General features: G+C 38.9%; 1 protein-coding gene across 2 annotated transcripts in view; it reads left to right on the forward strand.

Annotated features, from left to right (window-relative positions):
• Positions 1–17712, forward strand: part of CLSTN2 (calsyntenin 2) — a 71097-nt gene extending 53385 nt beyond the window's left edge. Inside the window, exons 8-15 of one of the 2 annotated variants that reach the window (XM_009071761.1) lie at positions 6846–7012; positions 9633–9781; positions 11186–11415; positions 13127–13285; positions 13871–14016; positions 14922–15045; positions 16677–16861; positions 17503–17712. In XM_009071761.1, the coding sequence (XP_009070009.1) occupies positions 6846–7012; positions 9633–9781; positions 11186–11415; positions 13127–13285; positions 13871–14016; positions 14922–15045; positions 16677–16861; positions 17503–17712 (1370 nt within the window). Of the gene's footprint in view, positions 1–6845; positions 7013–9632; positions 9782–11185; positions 11416–13114; positions 13286–13870; positions 14017–14921; positions 15046–16676; positions 16862–17502 lie in introns of both variants that reach the window. The other variant, XM_009071760.1, reaches the window with a different exon arrangement.
• Positions 17713–21216: the final 3504 nt, after the last annotated feature.

The following is a 21216-nucleotide window of genomic DNA, read 5'->3' on the forward strand; positions in this document are numbered from 1 at the left end:
AGCACTGTCAGGAAGGTAGTGACACAAGTTAATGACTTGTCACAAGGTCACGCCGTAGCTTACTGTGACTGTAAGTCATTGTTTCTAATACTGCCACCCGTTGCAGGGTGCTGGAGCCTCACAGTGTAAACATGCTGGACACAGACTGACAACAGGCAAACTTGGCTATCATGGATACATCAGAAGGCTATTGTAGTTCCTGTTTTCCAAGTAATTTCTGTTTTCTATTTGGTTTTTCTTTTGTATTCTCCTGTCATTTTCCTCTTTCCTTAACCTAGGCTGGAGAACAGGCTTTCTTGTTAAGTCTTCGTATGAAATAACCTTATTAATCTTATGTGTCAGCACTCTGCTAGCATAGTAATCACAAAGTGCAGAGAACTGGCTGTTCAAGGCAGAAAGAACTGTAAGAGTTAATAGTCGGAGAGGAGTCAGATCAAGGAGAGACAAATAAACTGTGGTCAGTGTAGCAGCAGCAGACAGTATCATTCAACCTGGGACTTCCTCCAGAACTTAAGATATTCAACAGATAAAGATTACCCTTACTGTGCATCTAATACCATTGGATCATGCCCTGGGGGCTGGCATAGCTTGCACAAACCTGAGACCTCAGAGGAGTGATGCAAGCAAACAAATCAATGCAAGAGCACCCAGGCAGATTTCAACGTGGTGTGATGCTGACTATGTGTGTCCTGATGCTTCAGTAGGTGCAGCAGTGTTCTTGCAACTCTGCTACCTCTTCCCTTCTCATCAAAACCAAGATGGAGCAGATTTCAGTGCACTGCATAGATCTTTGCTGGAATTTTAGCTGCAGTAGAAATACAAACCTACATGGAAGGGTTAGTTTAGGAGAGTGTTTTCTTGGAGAGGCAAATTTGCATTCAAATCTGCCACCAATTCAGCCAAGATATATATCCCTTATTTAATTGAATTTCTGCAGGGAGCACTATGCACCAGCACAAGAATGTTATTTGAAGAATAGGAATATAGTCTTTTGGGCAACATTAACGTTGCTTGGACTGAGATACTAAGATGTATGAGAGTAACATTTTTCCATAGTTGCCATAATTTCCAACAGTTCTCTTAAAACTATCAAAATTGTATTGGCCTAATTGTGAGAGATTATAGAGCGTTTTCCTTATCCTGAGTAAAAAATATCTTCAGTAGTGTAAGTTATACCTGTGTTTGATCTAAGGCTCTGTTGCTGAGACATGGGTTAGCATATGCATACTTAAGAGCAGTAGCCCTCAGTGTTCTCTGTTCTTGTAGTATTTCAGATAATGCTTTAAAGCCTAAAGCTGCCTGTGTGAGGTTGTTGGGTTACGATATCTGCCAAGAGCAGGGGCAGACTTAAATGGTGCCATGTTTGATGAGCAATTTCTGAGTAATTTTTGTCTGACTGATATTAAAAAAACACTAAAACTTTTTTTTGTGCTGAGAAGCTCAGGGAGTATAAAAACTCGAGTCGCTAATTGGGACTACTCCTGAAATCTATGTTAGGTTTCATTCTGTTTAACAGCCAATCTACTTGTCAGGGAATTAAACCCAACTCCCTAAACTGCCGTAATAAAAAGATGGGATAAATTTGGAGGCTTGGGCCTGAGGACTTTCAGAGCCAGAATGTCTTGCAGCTGCTCCCAGATTCACTTCTGTCTTTATGCTGGGACCCAGAATAATCGATCATTCTTTAATTATCTGGCTCAGTATAACCAGAGTCTATAATATCTTAAAAGAATCACATCTCGGTTGGAAATTCTCTTGATTCATCATTTCCCATGAAAACCTCATTGTGCTTAGGCTGCCCTGATAATTATGTGCTCATTATTAGGGTAGGGCAAAAGGCCTACAAAATCTGTGAGCTCAATAAAGTTGCTTGTTTTGACAGGCAGTATTGTTCTTTGTAGACTGGTAAGTGAATGCAAACAGCACTTTACATCTCTGGAGTCAAACCAACAACTGTAAAATTCAATGGTAATCAAATTCTGTCACACTTTATATCAACTCAATGCAAAATGAAAAACTAAACTGGTGTCATGGAAATAGTCCCTGCTTCACTAATGAATGCATCTTAACTCCATGATGTCTGAACCCTGAGACATTATTCTGTTTCCCCTGGACCCTCCAGTATTATCTCTAACAGAGCCTCTTTGTGGCTGGGATCAGAAGGTGTTTACCAGGTAACAGTTCCTAACCACCCCACAATTGTTATTCATCTGAGAGATTCTACATGTTTATGTCAAGATGACATGTATACTAGAAACATTTGTTTTCCTCCATGTCTGTTAGGGAGTTATCCCAAGTGAGATAGACACCTGCAATGTACTCATCTAAAATTAAGTAGGTTACTTCTACATTTCATCTGCTGTGTTTGAAATTTCAGGCACCAACTGTAACTGTGCCTGTGCCTATTTAGGTATATTCTGAACAGTGGTACTGTAAAATCTTGCCTTCATTGGCAGCTTGGTTGCTCCCCACTGAGGGCTGCTGTGTGGGTGCAGCATTCTGTATGTTCTGCTGTATGAATCCTCTCCTGATTGTGCTTCCTGCTTCAGCCTGTTGTGTGCTGGGCTTGGCATGAGCACAGGCACCAGCTGTCAACAGCAGAGGAGGGAAGTAACACTCAGAAGTGGTCAGAGGACTATAAAGTTCTTGTGGGGATGGACAGCCTGACCCTACGCGTCCCTGCCTAACCCTGCTGTAGGCAACAACTAATATCATGGGACACTAGCAGGCCCTGATAATTCTGGTTATCTAGGTAATTCTAACAGCAAAAAGAACAGAATCAGAATAGAAGAATCTCAGCCCAGAAAAATAATCATTTTTGCAACTGAAAAATGTGATGCATGCTATGCATACAATGACTAAGCAGTGAACAGCATTATAGTGAATGATTGTGCTATGTCAGGGGTTCCTCTGGATGCCTTCCACAGTCTGTTGCCACCATCTTCCCTTTATGAGGGATGAATTAATGCCAGAAAGCCAATATCCATCCTCATGTATCTGCCAGGCTCTGGGAGTGGAGGTGTAGGCTGGGTCACATGGAAAAAGCAATGGCCAATTTTATCATCAAGGTCTGAATAACATTGTGGACTGTGTTGTCTCACAACTGCGATGGCAACCACAACATTTACATTTAAGGAGCAGAAAAACCCAGTACCTTCAAAAATTTGTCATGCTAGGAACTGTAATGAGAATAAGTGAGGTTGTTCTATAGTTTAGTTACAGTCTCTTTTGTGTTACAGACTTCAGCTTAATTCCCTGACAGTAGGAAAGGGTCTGTTTTCCTCTGCTGGCTGCATCATTCATCAAAGTCTTAACTACTTAACTGTCCCCAAAGAATTACCACTCACAGCATATAAATCCATAGTAATCAATAAACATAGAGCTGAGTGAAACACAACATAACATGGTTGAAGAGTAGATTTTTCTTACTCTCTCAGATCTTGATAACATCTTTGTGGAGGTGAGCTGTATCTGAGCTGTGTCTGTCTCAGAAGGGGAGATTTTGTCCAATTGCAGTCTAATAATTACTGGCAATTGGAACATCAGCAGCTAACATACCCCACTGAGCTGAGAAGTTTTTGAAATGTAGAAGAATAACAAAATGTCAACATGCTGCAATTACAAGCAGCTTTGATGAGAGTCAGATATAATGACTTCTGTTAGGCTTCAAGGGTAAAATTGGCAGGTATATAATTTCATCTTTAGCTCTGGTAAAAGGTGCATATGAAAAGCTTATTTAGCAGTCTATTTTTTCTAATAAAGTGTGAGATATAATATTTTTTCTCAAGTGTTCATGTTTTTTCATGTGAAAAAAGCTGATATTCACACTGCCCTAATGAACAGACAAGTCCTCTGTTTTACACATATAATGATGAGAAGAACACTTGGTTGTGGTTAGTACTTCAGATAATGGCAGAAGTTCCAGGAAAAGCAACAGGGATCATCACAGTCTACAGTGTTAGGTAGGAGATGTAGAGAAAAATGCCTTGTTTAGCCTGGTAAAGGAAAAGGGGAGATAGAACTGTATTTTGACAGCTTACATTCCCTGTTAGGAAAAAACTTCCAGCTCTGAGGATCGGTGGTCATTGGAGTGGATTGCTTGAGGAGCCTCTGTCTTCAGAAGAGTTCAGAATAGCTCAGGCAGTTCTCAAGAATGGATGAAGTACAGTTGTTCTTGTCTTGTGGCTGAGGACAGGCTGCATCATCTCTCAGAGTCCCTTCAAACTCTGCTGTCAGTTGTTCCAGTGCAGTTGTCCCAGCTGGAATCACTCTGCCATAACCATGGACATAGTTTGGCAGATTCTCTCCACTAGCATGAGGCTGGCTAGCTAGTCCCAGCTATTTTTCTTGAAATACTTGCGGGTTTTTTTAATTAGCAGTCAATAGCCTCTCCCAAACAAAGATTACATCACCTCCTTTATGGTCCAAAATTGATATATGCACCTGCACAACCCCCAGCCTACACCAGGGTAGGTTTGTAAGCCTGTCCTTCAAATGCTCACTGCGTTTGCACTGCCTGTGTTTGCAGAGCAATTTAAAAGCTTTTTCCTGGAAACACTCATATGCTCTTCCATATCTTCATGTTAGTGGTTGGGCAGATGACTGTAAATAAGAATTAACCATCTCCAAGATGGTAATGTCACCTTGTACACTGGCATTTTTTTGAAGTGTGGCATGGGCACAGTGAATACTCTGTGTATCACTGCAAATGACCTAGCAATGTAATTGTAAGTACAAAAAAGGAAAACCCAAACCTGCAATTCCTGTTCACAGGTGTATGCCCCAGTCATGTTGCTCTAGTTTTGCTTCAGCTGGTTCATCCTGCTTGTTTCTGTTAGCCATAGCCATGGCATTGAACTCTTTGTTCTAGCTTCTTGTCTAGCCCTTTATACATTTTAATGAGCTAGTTTTACATTTAAATACATTAGCTTATCTGAGACTGCTTCTTATTTTGTGTCTCTGCCATACTATTAAAATCTACTGGCAGATTTACTGTAGGTTTCTAAATTTCAAAGCTCTGGGATTAGCGTTGGTGTTTTAGCCTTGGAACTCAGTGTCTTCACAATTCTGTTATCAATATGAGTGTGAATCTTCGCAATACAATGAGTTTCCTTTTTCTTTTCTAAGTTCATAACTGGTTTTCTCTATTTGTCATCTTTTTAAGCAGAGGTTTGGTGGGTTTTTTTAATTTGGCTAACCCTTTTCTGTCCAGATACATTGCTGCTGTATTAGTAGTGAAATATATTTTTAAAGACACGATAAGCAGATAAATATAGCAACACTTTTTTTTTTCTGAAAGGTTATGTCATATCTCCATAATGCACTATCTATTTACCAAATAATAGTCTTGGCAAGTACCAGAAAGGCTGAACTTTAGCTGTTGCACACATGAAACCCTAACAAAATTCTGCCCAGAGGAAACTTTCTGTATAAGGGACAAATGAATGAAAGAGTGGAGAAGAATAATCTCTCCTAGGGGACCTTCCCTTGGGGTGAAAAAAGAGAAGCAGTTTGTGCTGCAATGTTAACAGAAAAAAAAACCCAAACAAAGCACGTCTACGTCTGTGAAGAAACAGCCTGCTTGGACACCTTCTTTTCTCTCAGTGCCCCAGTGTATCTTTTCTTCATTATATAAAATATCTCAAAACTTCTTCACGTTGTTTGTACTGCACAGACTAGAATTGATGTTTTTCAGGCTTTTAGGCAACAACATCAGCTTAAAGAACATTTGCCACTGCATCCCTATCCTAACCCCAATCCACACACAAATCTTCAAGTTAAAGTTCAAGCTTGAGTTAGCTTGCCTAGCAAAATTAGGTTGTTTGACACTAAAGCTACAAACACTGTAGAGATGAGTTATCTACCAATTAGAACACCTCATCAACAGCTTATCAACTGCTAATCCAATTAGTCTGCATGGCTCACTGCTGTGTGGCTCCCTTAGCCCTCTCAGGCTCAAGGTAGGCAGTAATTCACAGCACTGCCAGAGCTAACACTTGCAGGAAAGACAAGCTCTAAAAATTCTCCTAAAGGAGGATGAGTAAATCAGTAAATGTCCCAAGAGTAATTTAGATGCTATGATCACTGGTGCAGGCAGTCTGTAATCACGTTTTATTGACAGCTCCTAGGATCAGTCTTGCTTTGAAGCTGTCTGGAATGACACCACATAGAGTGTGTTTACAGGGCCTAATGCAGTGTACAGTGATGAGACCAGACCTGGCACCAAATGAGCTGCTTTGGGTTAGGGGCAGCACTAGCAGCCTCTGAGCATAGTGCTGTGCACTGGCCCACATTCACTGCTGGAAGTTATACCATACCCTTAGAGACAGTTCTTTGTAGGGAGCGTGGGAGTTTGCTTACACAGAGACAAGACTTAGCACATCTGAGAACTTTGAGTACTGTATTTTTGGAGGAGAAAGGCAAAGGTAAGTGATCTTATAGGAGAACACTTGCAAAAGCAGTTTCTGTATAAGTAAATGTTGGACCTTAAACATTTATTAAATGGGTTTTTGACTGCTTACAAAAGTCATCAATTCATTTTAAAAAATTATATGCTTCCTTGGACATGGGTTTGGGAAGCTGTATTTCATCTCAGAGTTTGTTATCATAGCTTTATAAACACCTGAATGCAATCCTGGAAAAACAAGAATCTTAAAGACAGGCTGCTACTAGGTACCACCCAACAACCTACAAAGACATTCCACTTACCACAAGAAATGGTATCTTAAATACACTTGGCTAAAATAGATATAAAATCTTTAAATGTGTTAAAGCATAAAATGAATTATTAGATGTGTGGTTTGTGTATTGGTCTCAATAATCATTTTGTATTCTCTTTCTTGCAGGAGGTGAAGTCACCAAACCCAGATTTGCGCAGTATTTCCATGGCAGCCTGGCCAGTCTTACTATCCGACCAGGGAAAATTGAGAGTCAGAAAGTCATTTCCTGTTTGCAGGCCTGCAAGGAAGGTCTGGATATTAATTCTCTTGAGAGTCTTGGCCAAGGAATAAAGGTGAGGGATGAACTGACATCATCTTTGATAAAAATTTAGATCTGATTTATGAAGTGGAGAGCCCAAGGTAGAGTACACACAGTACAGATGTACTCCCAGAAGCAATGTAATTTCCCATAAAGTCATGCAAAGAAAAAGAAGAACAGTAGAAGAGCTATGACACTACAAAGAAAAATGTTTCCATTATTGCAGAGCTAGATGCTCAGAAAGTAAGGTGCTGCTGATATTTCAGAATCCCTATGAATTGCCAGGTTGTGTTCTCATGCTTATTTTGGTAGTTCTAGAGAAAGAGATGTGATTCCAAAGATCATTGAATTTTGATCTCAAGTAGTTTTAAAGCAGTGGAAAACATAAATCCTAATGCAATAGCATTGGAAAATCCAGTATGTTCAAGGAGGAAAACATTATGCTACATGAAAATTGGACAATAAAAGAAACTAAAGTCAAGAAATTAATTTTTTAGATGTGCATATAAATCATTATCCAGCTGGGACTTTACATGAATTAGAGCAGTGTACACTTCTGTCCATGGTGCTTAAAAACAGAATAGTAATTCTCCTATTATTGCACTCTGAAACTAGACAATATATGAGTCATCTGGTTTCATGGGCTTGGAAAACTCCCCATTCTACCACCCACTGCTGCTGCAGCATGGGTGATTTGCTTCCTTACAGGACTAGCAAGAAAAGGAAAGATGAGGGATTGTTTTCTGCCTTTTTGTTCTTTTGCAAACCTTCAAAACATTTTCATTTTCAGAAATACAGATGAGGCAGAGTGAGTTTTTTTAAGTTACTGATTTTTGCTTTTGCTTCCCCAGCAAGCTCAACAGTCAGTGCCACAGCAGGAGGCAAAAAATGAGCGGTCTGAGATAGATTGTGCTAGAGTTTCTTTTGGGGGCTGACAGGAAGGAGCTCAGATGAATGCAGAACAGTTGGCCTGACCTTGAGCAGAAAATTTGAGAAAAAGATATTCTGGTGTCACAAATAAACATACTTGATCTCAGCCAGACACGTGTGATAGTTGCACAGGTGATGGGTTCTGTGTGGCCACTTCCATGGTGCTTTGCAGGTTCAGTGTTGGCAAACTGGTGCTGGAAAGTGTTTCTGCTGGGCACTTTGGACTCATGGAGATTCACCGTTTAACCACCTAAGAAAGAGCAATGAAAGAGCAATGCAACTGTAATAGTTTCTGACACAATAGTGTTGCTCTTTTTTTTGGTCTGCAGCCTCATTTTCAGGTATCTGTAACAGCTCTGAAAAACACTGTCTAAACTGTTGCTATTTTTAGCCTTTTTTAATGGGAAAGACAAAAATGGCTCAGACTAGGGCTCTCTCCAGTCCCTTTGGCAGCATCCCAGCTGTTCCGGCAGCTGAGCTATTAAGTTAGCTGGATAGCTAGAGTCTCCTTTTGCTAATTTTATTCTCTACTATTCCTAGCTTACAGAAAGGAAAAAGAAGTGTATGCAGGCTATGACTGGTGCTAGTCCTCATCTTTGTTCAAAAATATCCTTCAGTGTGTTACGACCTTCCTGCACAAGCCTTAAACCCATTCCTCTGTGTTCTGTTTGACAGAGAACCCTATGCTTCATTCTGTTCTTCACAGTCTGTTTGATCTTTTGCTTTTTAACCTTTCTCATTGTGAGGAAGTGTAGACAGCCATTGTCTATGGAATTGAACGTGCTCATACAATCAATCTCCAGCTTTGGGAAGGGACTACATGGGAGAGAAGGCTTCATTTCTTTGTGTTTTTTGCTGACAACAGTAGGGTATGAAATCAAGGGGGTTAAGCTGGCTTTCTCTGCAATGCAGATGGTTTGCTGAACCAATTAGCAACAAAAAATGGAATCAGGATTAGTTATGATGAAGGTAAAAATCAGTCATTTGCTGTGTCACAATAGTAGCGAAGTCTCTTGGTCAGCAAGACTGTTTTGTGTCCAATGCAATGGACTAGAGAAGGCTCAGGGCTACAAGACTAGTCATTGACTTTGCAAGTTTTGTTGGCTCGAATGAACAGCTCTGTGCAAGCAGCAGCTCCATCTTAAATCATGACACCCTTATTGATCATGAGACTGAGCAGAGAATCCCCTTTATTGTGGCTGACGTTAATGAAGATGTAGGAGGCAAATGTTATAATTGTTTTGTTCATTCATGGTGAAATATAGCTCTGAAAGATAGCCCATGGTAAAACCACACAGAAAGCAGCCAAAATATGCTTCTGCAGGCTATTCTGGTTCAAGGTCGTGGCTTTATACGGGGGATGTGTTTGACCTAAAATGATTACATAGTAGTAATAATCAATGGTGGTAAGTTAAGGTTTTGAACTCTCTGGAGTTCAAAAAGGAGCAGTATCAGAAATAACATCAGCCAAGTTTATAAGGTTGGGAAAAGAACAGCAAATCAGGATTAATTTGCTACAAAATTAATTATAACAGTAGTTGTTCAGAAATGAAACATGACTGATTACAGAGAACATGTGGATTCAGCCAACAATAGCTACTAAGATTTATTTTTTTCTTTAGTCATTAGATTTTAAACTTAGTCTGTGCAAAATTCCTTAAAAGTGTCCTATTTTGTACTCTGTACCTGGTACATTAAATACTAATTATATGCATTTCTCCTAGTATCACTTCAACCCTTCCCAGTCAGTCCTTGTCATGGAAGGAGATGACATTGAGAATATAAATCAAGCTCTCCGAAAGGTCTCATACATCAACTCTAGACAGTTCCCTACTGCAGGCATACGACGTCTCAAAGTCTCATCTAAAGTCCAGTAAGTTATACTTCAGCAGAACTGATTAGATTAGGAACATTTTTAATTAATTACTTTTTTCTTTGGACATGTAAAAAGAATAATTTTGGCTAAATTAAATTGCTAAATCATGCTGTTTTGTTATGGAGGATAAAGGATTCATTTAATTTACTTTTATGCCGATTTACATGGTAGTTTTCTTTTGATATTATCCTTTTAAGAAACCTTTCATGTTAATGTAATGTACTTGCATTCTGTTTATAGTTTGGAACATACAGTCTGCACTGAACAGTGCTTTCATTTATTGCATTTTTATTTACTGTTCATTTTAAACAGTTATAGTTCCTTCTGAGATAGCTAGAGCCAGGACTTTTTAAAGAGGCCTATTACATCTAACAGACGACATATCTGCAAGAACAGGATTTGTAGCTGTGCTTGAAATAGTCTGTATAGTGTCTGTCTGTATCCTCATATGTCTGCTGTCACTGAAGGACTGGTGGTGGGTGTTAAACAGGAATCTGTGTCCTTCCGTTTCTGTGCAACAATAGTGGCAGAACCTGCTCAGTAATGTTTACAGTTCTACATAGTCAAAGCCCTGACTGACACTCCTGGGCTCCCCTGGGACACCTCTCTGGCACAGGAGTCATAGAGTGCAGGGAAAGCAGGTTTTAGGGTGAAAATAAACATCAGTTGTGCAAACTCTCACCTGCTGCATGTGCAGCTCTTACTAAGGACCAGATTTAGCCTGGTGCTGTGGGCTGACCACACTGTTTGGAGGAGCATCTTCTGATGCAGTTTCCCTGGAAGCAGCCCAGTTTGCACACTGCAGGGCTGGCCTAAGCCCTGTGCCAAGATGAAATAAGGTAGAGTTTGTCAGGAGATTAGCTTCCAAAGCACAGTGCTGATTCAGAAGAAAATGCTAGTACAGGCACCTTTTGTGCCCTGCAAATACTGGAGGGTGCCAGAAAGAGTTCATGATGGGTCCAATTTAAATGGCTAATTAGGTCCTTTTATGCATGCATGACAAGATAACTATGTTATATTCATTAGCTACCACTTTCAGAATTTAATGTTAGGTTTACTATAGTTGTTAGCATCTAATTAACTTTAATTTCTTTAGCTATTCACTACTTTGTTAAGTGTCAGTTAAACATCAAAATATTATTCTCATAGTGACCTTACTAAAGACTGAGCTTGTTCCTACATAATTTCAGTAGTTGTGAAGGTGGGAGGGGATGAGGGGAGCAGTGCTACTCCTCTCACTGCTGGTCTCTGTACATGGTGGCACAGGTGGCAGTGTCAAAGTCTGGAACAGACTGGTCTGAGAGCCATCAGGTGGGTCTGGGGCAGTGCAAGTACCACACACCTCTGATGTGCACCTGTGTGACGTGTTACATGAGGTTAATGAAGGCTTTTTTTTTTCAGATGTTTTGGTGAAGATGTCTGCATTAGTATCCCAGATATAGATGCCTATGTAATGGTGTTTCAGGCCAATGAGCCCAAGATTACAATAAGTGGGATGGACCACTTTGCTAGACCAGCTGCACAGTTTGAAAATGAGAGAGGTGTTATTTTGTTACCTGACATCAGGATTGTCAGCACAGTCACTAAAATGGACCATTCAGTGGACTTGAAAGAACATGACAGAGGTTTGTGTCTTTCTTTTAAACAGTATTAGTTATCCTGGAACATGACCCCTCCTATCTTTTAAAGAATAATGCAAATGAGTAGTGCAAAAGAAGTCATGTCACCCAGATTAACTGAGGCAATGTTGGGCCACAGTGATGCTGTACTAAAGAAATTCAATTGAACATGGAAAAATGTGTTAAACAGTGACAGATCAGAATGTACTTCAAGAGCAACAGTTTTTGCATTTAGTGTCTTCCCTACTTCAGAATAATTTCCTCTTCTTTCATATTCTGTTGAATAATATATTTTCATTAGAATCTCTATTTGTAACAGAGTTTTGTTAATTGTACTGATGACGTGAAAAGCAGCAATTAACTAATGGTTGAAGTTTTAGTCTGTTCTTATGTTTCCAGCTCTGATACTGACTTGTGGATGGTATTCAAGAAAGTAACATTGTGCCTCAGTTTCCTGCCTATAATATGTAAATATTATAATTTCAAAAGATATTTTTCAATGACGACAGTTTATTCTAAAGCTGAGCAATGTGTATACTGTAATTCAACACTGGACAACTGTTCAAAGGTGTAAATCAGTTTTAAAATAACTGTCTATAAAGGAATCTTCCTTTTGGATGTTTGTGTGAAAGGTAATGAAAAGTCTAATAATCTGAGGAATCATTCTAAATGGTAATTGGACTAGAATAAGCAGCAACTTGTTGTACATCTCTGGAGAGGATAAAATTGATATTGATGTAAAAGTTTAGGGGCATGGATTTCCCCTTAGCCTGAAAATTTGAGTTGGGTCTTCATTTTTGGGTAGGTTAGAGCTGAACCTAGAGTTCAGCCACCCAAATTCACTGTACCAGGAGTTGGGCATCTAGGACACAAGCCTTTTCTGTCGATGCCTTCCTTCCCATACACCCTCTAAAATGGAATTTGCGAAATGGGCAGAAGTTCCAAGATTGCACTCTCTGTTCTGCAGTGCCCTCAGGGAGCTGGTTAAGCAGTCTTGCCACACACTCTGTGCTAAGTTGATCAGAGAATTTAAATATTAATTTGAAATGCTGCTCTTTTTTCAGTGACAGATATTTTTACTTGTAGTACTAAAGGATAGTCAAGTTATGGCTTAATTTCTTTAAGTCACACCACACAGGGTTTTGGTGTTTCTGATAGTACCCTGCTCTTGGATGGATGGCCATGTCTTTGTAATGCAAATTTTTATGGGCCCTGGAGTAACTGAGAGTATCATCCAAGCATAGACATATTTGACAAGTCCTTTTCCAGTTCAATTTTCCTTGAGAACAACAAAAGTGTATGGCATCAATCTGGTATTGATAAAGTTATTGGAAACCAGAATTTTTGACATGAATTTATTTCCAAGATCAAATGTCAGTTTTCTACTTCCAATGATGAACTTGGATGGCTTTTAATACAGAGCAATGTTATCTATCTATCTATCTATCTATCTATCTATCTATCTATCTATCTATCTCTCTATCTCTCTAGGTATTTGTAGGCCCTCATCATCATGGCACCTGAACAACCACTTCCCTTGATTTGCTTCAAGTCTGCTGTATTTAATATCAGCAAAAATATTTCAGCCATCTTTGCAAAAATTGAAAGCCCTGATGTAAAGCACATAAAATGACTGAGCTGTTCTGTGATCATTTATCTTCATTTCCTTTTTTTTTTTTTTTTTTTTGTGGTGTATGCCAAGTGTTCACAGCCAATAAGCCAGTGCTAGTAGAGGAAATGCTCCACAACTTGGATTTCTGTGATGTGTTGGTCATGGGTGCAGAACTAGATCCTGAGCAAGAGTGTTTAGAACTAGATCGTGTGGCGCTGCAAGGAAAACATCTAGATGCCACAAATTCCACAGCAGGATACTCAATCTATGGTATGTTCATGGAATTTGCTTTCCCTTATTATTCACACCAGTTATTGGAATGAAAGTGCTAATTGTAAGAAATTATACAGAAATCTGTGTTTTATTAGCCATAGAAAACATTCCAAGTGTGAGCGTATCTCAAAAAGCACAGTCAGTTCTTGATCTCTGGGTGTGCTGTGTTTATCTTTTGGAATCTCACCATCCCTCCTAGTGAAATAGCAACACTCCTTTCCTTAAATGTGGGGTTTTTTTGGACCATCACAGTGGAATGTGGGAACAAGGGCATTCCTCAGTGCTCCTTAACAGTGCTCATAACAAGCTGGCCATTTTTTTCTGATTACTAAATCATTTATTCTCTATCATTGCTGTTGTATTTGTCACTCTCCATTGTGGATATACATTTAATTGCGAAATTTATTCTTACATAATCTAGTATCTGCCAGAAGCTCTACCAGGGAATATTTGATGCACTCTCATTGTCAGATCATTATGCCAAATTTCTGTTTTCTGTAAACATTTGATTTCTCCTGGATTGCATAGAGCAATGTTACATAGCATCTCCTTGAGACTGTTACTGCTCTACCACCACTGCAGGTGTGGACAGCATGTACAACTATGAACAGGTTCTGCGGCAGATCCGATACCGGAACTGGTTCACTTCTGCCACCTTCGACAGAAAGTTCAAAGTCAAGTGCTCGGAGCTAAATGGACGTTACACAAGCAATGAGTTTAACCTGGAGGTAAGCAATTTTTAGTCTAAGTTTTCTGGTCTAGCACTGCAGCTGAGCACTAGATGTAGCTTCAGCAATGTCGTGTTTTCTTTAAAGCATCTCAGATAATTGACATGCTCTGGTAACTGTAGTCAAGCAGAAAAAATGCTAAGTTGCATTCAAAAAGAATGTTGACTTCTCCTCTGGGCACCCTCAAAGTGGGCCTCTATTCTGCTCTATATTTGAGGATATGACCCCTCAAACTCCCACTAACACAGGAAATTACTCCCATTAAACCACAGGCTTTGTATCCACTATCCAGACATGGTCAGTTACCACAGGAATATTTTAGATGCCTCCGTTGAGTCCATGTGTGCTGGTTCTAAGTCCAGTGCAGCACAATGGCTCAGACTTAGAATTACTGCTGATGCACCTTAGCAGAACTTGTGGATCTATTCTGGAGAACCATCTTATCCAGCCTAGAGCCCAGGTACCAAAGAGCTACAGGAAAGGGCAAGGCCTTCTTAGCAATAGAGTCAACACTTACTAATTGTTTATTGAAACAAATTAATAACTGAGTAATTGTTAATAAAATGAAAGTTTTTACATGTTATGTTTAGGTTACACCTAAAAGCTGATTAGTAGAAGAAAAAATCACTCCTTATCTAGACAGGTAAATCAAAAAAATCCTGTTCTGTGCCACTTCTTAGCCAACAGCTGGGAATGTTCGAATGGATTTTTCATGCTAGAAATTAGAACTATATTAATCTGTGTATTTTTCAGTGGCGTAAAAAAGAACTAGTTGGCCTTTAAGATATATGTGATAGTATTCCTATCTGCTGATAAACTGCATAGTTCAATGTAATATATGGAGCCAGCAGGCTTGGAGTATAAAACACTTTAATATCTGATCCCTTATTTTTCTCTTGCACCAGGTTAATATTCTACACAGTTCCAACTCCAACTTCATGGACCATGTGAATCATATGATAGTACAACCACAGTTTCTCCAATCTGTTCAGCACCCTGAAGGGAGTGTAAGTGCTGTTCACAACTCAGGTATGTGACAACTTTACAGAGACTGCTCAGAATGATTCCAGTATGTCAGTGTTTCCCTTGTGAGTCAGCCTGGTCAACAAACAACAGCCCTGAAGTCCCTAGTTACAGCTTGTAAAACCTCAGATAGATCATTGCACAGGTGGGAAAGAAGGTAACATTGAATTCTATCCTGTCCAAGGAAGTACTTTGTAATTAAATCGTGGTATCCTTTTCTTAAAGTCTTCATTAAAGGTTTTGTACTCTGATCCCCATACTTAAGCAAATGCCTTGTTTGTAGTATTGAATGTTATGAAGCCTGATATTTATGCTCATATAGTCTTTGTATATCTGTATTCCTATGGTATATTGATTTCTGCCCACCCCTTTCTAAACAAAATCTTTGTATTATTTTTTAAATATATAATTGCTGCAGTGCCTCTGTTAGCTGCTGTCAGAGCCTCAGTGTGGAGCTCTCTGGAGAAGAGATAGGTTCACCTGCCATGTGAAGTGGGAATTAGCATATATTAAATACCAAATTGAAATGTAAGTTTTAGGCTACATGAGTTTATATATATATATACCCAAATCTGAAACCTTTTCAATGAAGTTAAACCCAGGACAAAGATACCTTGTTAAAGGTTGGATTCTGAAATCCTTTTAGCTTGAATGATACATATGTAATAAAGTAAAGCTGATGTAAAGTATAGGTAGTTATATCCTGATATGCTTAGAAAATGACTGTCTTTTTCTTTACACTTGTACAGACAGTTCAATAAAATGAAAATGAATTTTTACTAAATAAACTATTGCAAACTATTTCTTCTTTAATATTGTTCTGATTTCAGACTTCCATTTTTATAGGTAGGGCAAGCTGATATAATGGGGTATAGAGCTACTATAGGTCCTGGAACTGCAGTACCTCTGGTGCAAAGCTAATAGAAAGTGGCAGCACTTCTGCACTAATTATGGAGCTGCTCCTAATTATTATTATTAATCAGCTCCTAATTATGGGGCTGATTATATATAGTAGTTCAGAGAGATTTCTCCCTGTGACTAGGTGGAGACAAATTTCTCAGAGTACAACCAAACAGTGAGGAAAAAATGTCTTGAATCCTCAAGAGTCTCCCAGCAAGGCTGTGACACAGGCAAATAGGGTTGCAATGCATTATTTTATTTCTTGGAGACTGAGATTTGAATCACTGTACAAGTGTTTGAAACCTTTGACAATACAAGCTTTGAGATGTACATTTGTTCACAAATGAGGTTAACACCTCAGCTATAACCAGAAGGAGCATTATACTGGTAAAAGAGCAGAATCTAAATGCAAAAACATTCATTCTGAAACTAATTGATTCTGCACAGATTGTCTACTTGTCTTCTGTAGTAAAGTGGCTGGAAGAACAAATGGTAGGCTTACCCACTTTTTACTTATGATATATAATACTCATTATAAGATATCTGGAAGTACCATTCATGTATGCTCTGCCTTAGTAGGTGGGCACTTGTCAACACTTGCTGTGTCCCAGGCTCGTGGCTGTCCTGACTCTCAATCTGAAGAAGAGGTGCTATGGGAAAAACCTGACTATTTAGTGGGGTTTAGACAATTTGCTCCACAAATGTAAGAGCATTCCCTTTTTCACTTTTTGTTCCAGTTGTTCCAAGTGTGGCTACTATGGTTATCATAATCTGTGTGAGCATTCTCATTTTCATCATAACCTTGGGCGTCTATCGCATCCGGACAGCTCACCAGCACAGCTCTGCAGACAGCGAGGGGAGTAAGGACAATGAGATGGATTGGGATGATTCTGCTCTGACTATCACCGTCAACCCCATGGAGGTTCGTAACTGAGGCATAATATTATATCCTCACAGTACCAGGAGTCACTTCTGGGCTGGTAGCTTACTCAACAGTGAGTTTTAGCCTCTTTCAGAGTACAGTCGTTCAGGCTTGCAGAACAGTTGTATGTGCATACACTCAGGACTCCATCTCAGTTTTCAGCACAGGTTGAAAATATATAATTGAGAGCATAATATTTGTTGTCATATATACTAAATAGGATGGTGAAGAATTCTTAGGTAGAGCATCACATCCTTGCCATCCACGTCTGTAACCTAGGTACCCAAGATAATACAGTTTCTTTGTTTTTCACTTTTTAATGTAAGCACTAATGCACTAAAAGGGAGGGGAAATGATCAGCAGTTTAAAGAAACTGATGTCAAAGGGCTTAAATTTTGGCAGCATGACTAACAGAGATGTTGCTTATTGACATGCCATTTCTCTTATAGTAGTTTTTGAATATTTGCTACTGAATTGTATTGGATTTAATGCCTAATAATCACATAATGATGGAAAGGCGATTTTCCCAGCATGTTAGTATTTCTAAGTGTGAAATAAATGCTCATATTCATACAACCACTGGCTAGCAAGAAGGCACCTTTCTTCCACTGTCTCTCTTTCATTTCTTTAATGTACTGTAGAAATATGAAAAGCCTCACCAGACAGAAGAGGAGAGTGAGGAAGAAGACATAGACGATGAAGAGGAAGACACAACCAGTGCTGAATCAGATGAAAGTGAAGAAGAGGAGGATGAGGAGGAGGAAGAGGAAGTGATTGTCCAAAAGGGAGACAAACAGAATGCCACCAGGCAAGAGCAGTTGGAGTGGGATGATTCAACACTCCCATACTAACAGCCCTCCAGCCACATCGCTCTTTTGTAACAACCAATACAATGTTTTTTCAGAGTCTATGAATTCATTGACAGGATTTGAACTTCTGCTTGCCTGTAACTGTTTTGCCTAAAATGATCTTGTGGTAGTAATTGCTAATGATAGAACTGACCCTTTTCTTACAAAGCCTGGAGAAAACATGGGACAAACCTGCTGGCATACCCAGTAATAAAGTGATCCAGAACTTGATCTGTTAGCAAGCATAGTTCTCAATTTCCTGTTTCTACATGGCAGATGTGTGACAAAAGTCCTGTCACTTGATCCATAGAGGTTTTTGCCTTTGCTATTTTTTTCATACAGGAGAGATTTCAGCTTGTTATGAAGAATTACTTGTGTGGGTCCAAATAGCAATTGCCATTTGACTTTGCACTTTTACAGGTGTAAAATAAATCCACCTCCAAATTGGGGCAAAGCTTTAGTGCTACAGGGGACAGAGACTGAATTCCATTTGTGGTCTCACCCTGCCTTCTTGGACGTTAACTGTCTTCTACAAGGGAATATCTGGGACTTGCCATGGGATGCATGTGTGCCTATGTAGAAGTGGACGATGTGTTTTTTCAGGCATGCTGTCAGACCCTCAAGAGAGGGATTTTTAGCCAACCTACCGATAGAATTTTAACAGAATTAAAAAAACCAGCAACAACAAGGGGCTGCTGGAGGTTACAAAAATCCCCTTGTTCTGTGTCCACAGATTGAGTAATAAGATCTTATGCAAACTGTAAATTCTAATGGGATAGATTCACTGAAAATCTGTAGAGCTGCTCATTAGTTATGGATTGAGCAATTTGCAGCAAATCGATGCTTTAAACCGTCTGTCTCATAAAATCATTAGCTTGCTGCAGCATCTACTGAAGTAGTGGAAAATAAGTGACCCCATTATTCCATAGCTATGTATGGTTGGGATTTAAACAATTATTTTACATGAGGAAAATGTTCCCTTTTACTTTAGTGAATGCCAGCTGGAATTCCTGTCTGACTATATTCTATAAAGCATTAGGCCCTAGTTCTTCTGTACCCTTATCTGCCTATGAGTGGCACAAGGGAAAGCGACAACATACACAAGTGTCAGCTCTCTTTTGTGCTCATAATTCTCCCTTATTTCTTCTTCCTGAAGCCATTAAAGTTGAGAAAAGGTTTTATAAAGTAGAAGGCAAAAAAATAAAACCTACCTGGAACCAAAATAATTGAAAACAAAAACTAAACTCTTGAGAGGTTGACAGAGTATTTTAGTTTGTTATGGTAACACAACATATTTTTCTTAAACACTGTTTAAAAAGGAAAAAAAAAAAAGGAAAAAAAAAGCAAAGCTACGTACAATGTGTTGATAAGTCTGTGTGGTGTGTTTTTTGTCCCCTTTCCTTAATTCCCTTTGCATCTTCAAATGCTCTGCATACCAAATTCTGCAGCACTTGCTAGGATAACTGCTCTAATGCATAAAAACAAATGGCATGGAAGTGAATGCTGCTTAGTGGCTTGTCTGGTTTTTCTCTAAGTACTTCATTTTCTTTACAATTTCATCACTGACTTTTGGTTTTGCTTCTGTAATTTGCTGTTTTAAATGGGCTGCTTCCTCTTCTCCTCTCTCCCAGAGAAGCAAACAGGCAATCTTGCCACAACAGGACCTTCCTGAGCATCCCTGAATGGTAGTTGATGTGGCAAGGAGTAATTGGAGCAATCTTGAGGGTATCTGCCTCCCTCAATACTAAATTATAAGCAGCTCCTGAACGTCTTGGATTACAGGGGATATATTGTGTGTTTGGGAGTTCTTTTAATTCCAGTTGCTGCATCTCATAGTTGAAGGGAAATACTGACAGAAACTAGGCCTTGTAGTTTAATTAGTAGAAAGTTAATGAAAAAACTCTATATTAATTTTAAAATTAGAGATCTCCATGCTTTTATTTGTTGTGCCAACGGTCATGTTGGCACATGATTATTAAGACTGGCAATAGAGGAGTTTTGTTATGTTAGCAGTCCTGTTTCATTTGTATTCTGGTCTCTCACATGTATTAACTTACAAGAATATTTGCAGAATCAAACCCACATAAACACAATTTATCTGCAGGAATAATGACTGTAAAAATGTCCAAAATTTCTGTTTCATAAAAACTTAGTATTAATATTTCTGAATATCTAGAACAGAAATTTTATGTTAGATCATTTCCTAGCATCCTAATATCCTAAATCATTTCCTAGTGTTAATTTTTGTTAGTGACATGAAGCAGGCTCTTCATGATGCTTGTTATCAGCACATATCAGCAAATCTTTCTGCTCAGAAAAAAAAATATTTAGAAGTAAAAGTAGATATTTAAAAGTCAATTTCAGATTTAAAACTGGACTTAAATTATTTTTAAGTTTCTGTTACTCCTCATTATTATAGCCAACCTGAGGGCAACTTGAAAACAGCAATTTACAACCTAATTGACAGCCTTTAATTCTTTCATATGTTTGTGAATTCATCAGTGTGTTTCTCCATCTAATAGACTTTTATCTTTTTTGTTACTGGAAGCAAAGCTTTTCAGGTTGTACTCGTACATTACACAAGAAGCAAACAAAGTATTTTCTCTACTGTAAATAAACCTACATTTTTAAACCTAAGCAAAGTAATACAGGCATGTGTGTCATCACGAAAGTTTGGTTTGGGGTAAGATACTCAGCAAACTAAAATGTATCACTGTACTTATTTTAGATGACTCATCAGATGATGCATTATGCAGCATTTGTCATTCAAATAAACAGAAGAATCCTTTTCATAAAATGTTAGTGAGAATGAGGTACTTCTTCACAACATGAACCTTAGAATATTTGTTTAGCACTGACAGGAATGGCCTCAGCAGCAAAAAAATACTAATAGAAAAATCATAGAAATATCACTTTTTCTAAAACAATTGTAACAATATTTCCTCCCCTCCATGAATTATTTTTCATGTAAACTACTTGCTTAAAAAAAAACCAAACCAGAACATATACACATATATATATATATATATATACACATGCATACATACACACACGTGGGGGTTTTTCCTCTAATCAAAAGCCAAAAAGTCTCTTTCCTAATCATAAAATCATTTAGGTTGAAAAAGACCTCTGAGATCAGCGAGCCAAACCATTCCCAGCACTGCCAAGTCCACCACTAAACCATGTTCCTGAGTGCCACATCTACACATCATTTAAATCCCTCAAGGGATGGTGACTCCACCACTGCCCTGCACAGCCTGGTCCAGTGCTTGACAACCCTGTCAATGAGGAAATTTTCCCTAATATACAATCTAAACCTCCCCTGGCACAACTTGAGGCTGTTTCTCCCTTGTCCTCTTGCTTGTTACTTGGGAGAAGAGGCTGACACCTCTTCCCCCTCATCTGGCTACACCCTCCTTTCAGGTAGTTTTAGGAGTAATAAGGTCCCTCTGAGCCTCTTTTTCTCCAAGTTAAACACCCCCAGGTCCCTCAGCTGCTTTTTGTCAT

The sequence above is a fragment of the Acanthisitta chloris genome, unplaced genomic scaffold (genome assembly GCF_000695815.1).
Source record: "Acanthisitta chloris isolate BGI_N310 unplaced genomic scaffold, ASM69581v1 scaffold5913, whole genome shotgun sequence".
Lineage (NCBI taxonomy): Eukaryota > Metazoa > Chordata > Aves > Passeriformes > Acanthisittidae > Acanthisitta > Acanthisitta chloris.